At 38.2% G+C, this 5,000-nt stretch overlaps 1 protein-coding gene across 22 annotated transcripts in view; it reads right to left on the bottom strand.

Moving 5' to 3' along the window:
• LOC122258642 (cytoplasmic dynein 1 intermediate chain) overlaps positions 1 to 3,082 on the bottom strand; it is a 48,422-nt gene extending 45,340 nt beyond the window's left edge. For 20 of the 22 annotated variants that reach the window (XM_086531357.1, XM_086531362.1, XM_086531366.1 and 17 more), the window contains exon 1: positions 2,837 to 3,067. In XM_086531357.1, coding sequence (XP_086387483.1) covers positions 2,837 to 2,935 — 99 coding nt within the window. In that variant the 5' untranslated portion in view covers positions 2,936 to 3,067. Of the gene's footprint in view, positions 1 to 2,836 lie in introns of all 22 variants that reach the window. The other 2 variants (XM_086531389.1, XM_086531390.1) reach the window with 1 other exon arrangement.
• Positions 3,083 to 5,000: the final 1,918 nt, after the last annotated feature.

Genomic DNA, 5,000 nt, shown 5'->3' with positions numbered 1-5,000 from the left:
ACAGATAATAAAGGTCTTACAATTTGTCAATCTACTGATTCCACATATAGTTTACACCTTACTAACTAAAGCCTAGGTGTTATGACAAAACTATAGTTAAAGGAAAATAAAATTTATTCTGCCAATGAGAATGTAAATCAATCAGGTACAATTTCAATTTTGGACACATATTGCTTCACACTGCATATAAGGACACATATTGCTTCACACTGCATATAAGGTGAACAGTATGTAGAATAAACAAATTGATAACTTCTATGACAGCTTTCTTCCAAGATAAAAATGTCACAAATAGATTTTTCTTAAATGTAACATATTCAACTAACTATGATAAATGTGTCAAACAATGATCCATGCCTGTGCAACTTTGGTACTCCAGAAAAATCACATGACATCATCAGAATATTTCCCGTGCAACGGATGACTTACTAGCAGATCATGATCTTTTGCCATATATACACATTGCATATAGTTACATTTGTATATATACATTGTAATTGCATTTGTAAACATTTTTTTTTCAAACTATAAAAAAATATATATATACATATACAAAACCTCCTTTGTCACCCCTTAGTGTGGGTGAACTTCAGAATAGTGCTGCGTTAACCCACTCACGACGGGGGCATTCCAGCCTTGCATGTTACAATGCCGGGGCTCTTGAACGCATAGGCCTAAATTAGTTAAATAAACGACGCCTTATGAGGTCACCCTGCGAACGGGTCTTGAATGCGCAGTACCCGTGTTGTACCACCCATCCAGAGAGGGTTAATAAATACCACAAAAGTATTATTGATGGATTCCACCCACCCTCTACTACTTACATATAGTGGATATTACCCACAATTCCACCCTCTTCCTCACAATATAGGCTTAACCCCTTCAACCCGAGGACGCAGTATACAACGCTTGTGAAAAACCCGAGGACGCGCATACTGCGTCATGGCTGAGTTCTAGTGGAATTGAGTTTTCTTTCTTCCGGATACTGTACGAGATCTTACAGAATAGAGGTCGTATATGATACGATATATTACTTGACTTTCATTATTATTACATAAGGGTAGGATTCGCTTATACCAGGGGAGGCACTGATGGGCCCTGCTAGCAATCATTTTATTATTTATTTATGGAACATTATGTAAAAATATAAAACTTATTATGATTAGTTTACCATACTACTCCAACCATTTTCTTTTGTCATCTGAGTGAGGCCTCTCTCCAAGGTCATTCTTTCCATCTTCCTCCCAACCTATGTAAATAAGTTGTCACATGCATATGGGGGAAGAGGTTAACTATGCATATTTTGATATATAACACATGATGATTATGTTGAGGTTTTGGCTTAAAACTTGTCATATTCAATAGCGACATTTAAAATTTGGCGCGCGCCGGCAGCCCGGATACGGTGTGAGGGGCATTTTCTACTGCCCATAGTGAAGGGGTTAAACAGTAGGAAAGGACACTCTTATAGACCAAATTCTTCAACCTTCATCCTGCACTGGTAAACAATCGAGATGTCTTTGTAACCTAATTTGCATTTATTTGAAAATTATCCATCTATTGGAAACCAATTTTAGGATGTCTAGTTTTCCTGTAGAAGACAGCCAATGAAAGCTACCCATAAGTAGGCTGGCTAACTCTTGTTCCTTATCGTCAATGAATCCGCGAGTATGACTTTTCAAGCAATTTATGAGTCAGTTGTTATATCATGTAAAGCACGCATGCATGCATACACGTGTTATGGTATTGGTCAGAGTATAGGATATACATTGGTTATATAGGATAAATATAAAGAACGTAATCAAAAGGTGTACTGCTAAATAAGGAACCAGTTCCAAGATCTATGTATAGAAACCAAAATAAGAACTCCTGAAAAGCGAGATAAATAGCACAATATGCTATAAAAAAAAGAGGGAATCCATGGGAAAGCAATTTTTTTTTCACCAAAAGTTGTTTCAAAAAGGCTATCAAAGTTTAAAAGCAAACATGAGAGCAACATAGATCAAATGAAGTCATCATGCATACAAGACTTTTATTCACACATGACGTCACAAGCCATAGTCAAACAGCATAGCTTGATCTATTTTTTTTTTACCAAAATATGGCTCAATATATGAAACCAAACACAGCATACTGAGGATTGACATTCACAGTCTTTTTTCTAATGAATACTGCATCTCACTTAGAGGAGAGGAGAGGAAAGGAAGAGAGGAGGAAAGAAAGGAGGAGAGGATAGGAGGAGAGGAGAGGAGGAAAGGAAGAGAGGAGAGGAGAGGAGGAAAGGAGGAGAGGAGGAGGAGAGGAGGAAAGGAGGAGAGGAGGAAAGGAGGAAAGGAGGAGAGGAGAAGAGGAAAGGAGGAGAGGAGAAGAGGAAAGGAGGAGAGGAGAGGAGAGAGAGGAGAGGAGAGGAAGAAAAAAAAAGCATGCAAAAAGAAAACACAGACTTTTTCCCTTTAAAGCCACAAACCTCCTGTACTTTACGTATGTGCATTAGCTCAGTCAGTCACTGAGGAAGAATACAAGAGAGAGACAATGTATTTGTTACAAATCCTTATGTGTTGATCGCCAATTTTGTCATTAAACTCTAACAATCTGACAATTGCCACCGAATTGAGGAAATAAAACGAACGAAAAACACGCTCTCTCTCAGACGTGTGAACACCTGGCCATGTCTACACCAACTACTCCTTTTCTCTCCCTTGTAAACACCTCGTCTCCACTTCCTGTGCACTGTCAGGTAGCAACACGTCTCCCTTCCTCGTCAGCAGAGTCCCTCTTCCTTCGGGAAAAGACGAAGACGAAGGAGAGCAAAGACAACACTTCGAAAAACACTAACCTCTTTCCTCTCCTTCTCTCGTTTTCTCCTTTCTTTATCTTCTCTCAGGGCCTGGAGTTTGGCCTTCTTCCGTTCTAACTCCGCCTTCCTGTCCGCCATGATTGGAAGTTTAGTGTGTCACCCTGAGAACACGAAAAACGAAGGGAGAAGCGGTCAAAATTCGATAATTCGGCCCGATGACATTTCCAGTATGACTCATCGACCGTCACACCCAACGTCAATATGGCTGTAGGTTCCAATACTCTCGAGCCTTTGTGTTTATCTAACCAGATTTCCCTCTATAACTGTTTTTATTATTCTCATCGTATTCCAATATCTTTCTAAAGGGTAAAGAAATATTACTATATCATCTTATTTACTTTTATAACGTTTTTATTGCGATATTTACTAGGAACATTAGTTTTAAAAGGTTTTCCACTCTCGAACAGATTTTTGCCACCGGTAAGTGAATTAGGCGGATAATTTTGATGTGATTAGAATAGCTGTTAGATATGACTGCAGTTATTATTGAGAATGAAATGGGGTATCGGGGTGATTGAGATTCCCGAAGTTTCTAAGCTTATCGTATGTGATAAGCAAAGCTGTATGTTACTGATATATGCAATTTTAAATTCATGATTAAACAATATGGTAGTATTTATTCCTTAAGATTTATTCCTGATGATTATCTACACAGTTCGATTTTACAGTAAGTATTTTCTATGAAATAGAAAATAGGCGTATATATTACAGCTTCTAAGATTAATCTCAGTTCCAACATATTCCTCCAATAATTTTCTCACAACGCACAAATTGATACAGCATTAATTCTTTCATTACTTCCATATATAAGTACAAGAGTATTAGTAGCGATTCTTTCTTCCCGTATTCTCGATATGTTTGTCCTTTATTGGGGTATTCGCACTGAATACTGTGCATATATAGCAGTGAGAATGAAAATAGATTATCGTCGTGAAAAGCCGCAATGGCACATACCAACAAACACAGATACATGCGCGTATATCAAATACATCAAACACAATCAAAAACATCGGCAAGTATAATGATAAGACCACACACCATGCATGCACACATCTACACACACACATACACACAATCATATGGTATGTATGTACATACACACGCATACATACAATCATACAATATTTATGTGCATATACACGCATTCATACAATCATACACTATGTATGTGCATATACACACATGCACGTATACATAGAATCATGCAATATTTATGTACACATACACGCAAAAATATATACATGCACAACGGGTACATATGCCCTCATACAAACGAGCGCACACACACACATCCATAGAAATACACATACGCACATTAAAAAAAATGTCTATGGGCTTTAAGAAGCCCGTAACTACTTCACATAGATATATACAAGTAGATCTTCACATAGATACATACAAATAAAATCGAAAATCAACGCACAACTTTTTTCACGCTTATCTTTCTTTTTTTTTCATTTTCTCAGAAGCAGATACAATTTTCCCACGCGTTAAGTTGCACTTCATTTTTCAATTCATTAAGAGCTTCGTGAATAGATTATAAAAATGTGTCAAGACTCGGCCGATCACGCTTTGCAATCGACATCCCTTTACTGGCCATATCTCTCAACAAGACGGGCGGCCTTTTCATTGTACGACAGACAAGTTCGACCAAAAACGAAAATGCAACTACATCAGTTGACTAGTCGAGTACACCCCGACGATAAGCTTCAGCGGCGTACCATGGTTTACGTAGAATTTTTTGTCGCCAGTTAGATTAGTACCCAAAACCTCCCGTCTGACCGATCTTTCTCGATAAACCGAAATCTATTATATGTGCTATCGGTTTCTGGAAACTATCGAATGTCATCATAATGTTATTCACATTTAGATCAACGTGGACAATCCCAGCTTAGTGAAGTTCCCGGAGTTTCTTTGCACACTATTCAAGTAACTCAAGCCACGTCTCATCAGAGAGTTCATTGGAACCAAGATGCCAACTAACGGTACGCCCGTTGATACACTGCATCACAATGATTCCCAACTTTGGGTTAGTACAAATAAGCTTTGGAGCTCCAGCTCTGCCGTCTAAATGAGCCAAAATCGCTGCCTCGTGGCGAGTGATCGCTTCTCGGATTTTCATTTTTTTGTTAATTTTTACGGC

The sequence above is a fragment of the Penaeus japonicus genome, unplaced genomic scaffold (assembly GCF_977035675.1).
Source record: "Penaeus japonicus unplaced genomic scaffold, GWHDUDI00000001_assembly GWHDUDI00000035, whole genome shotgun sequence".
Lineage (NCBI taxonomy): Eukaryota > Metazoa > Arthropoda > Malacostraca > Decapoda > Penaeidae > Penaeus > Penaeus japonicus.
This window is presented reverse-complemented; position numbering and strand designations above follow the sequence as displayed.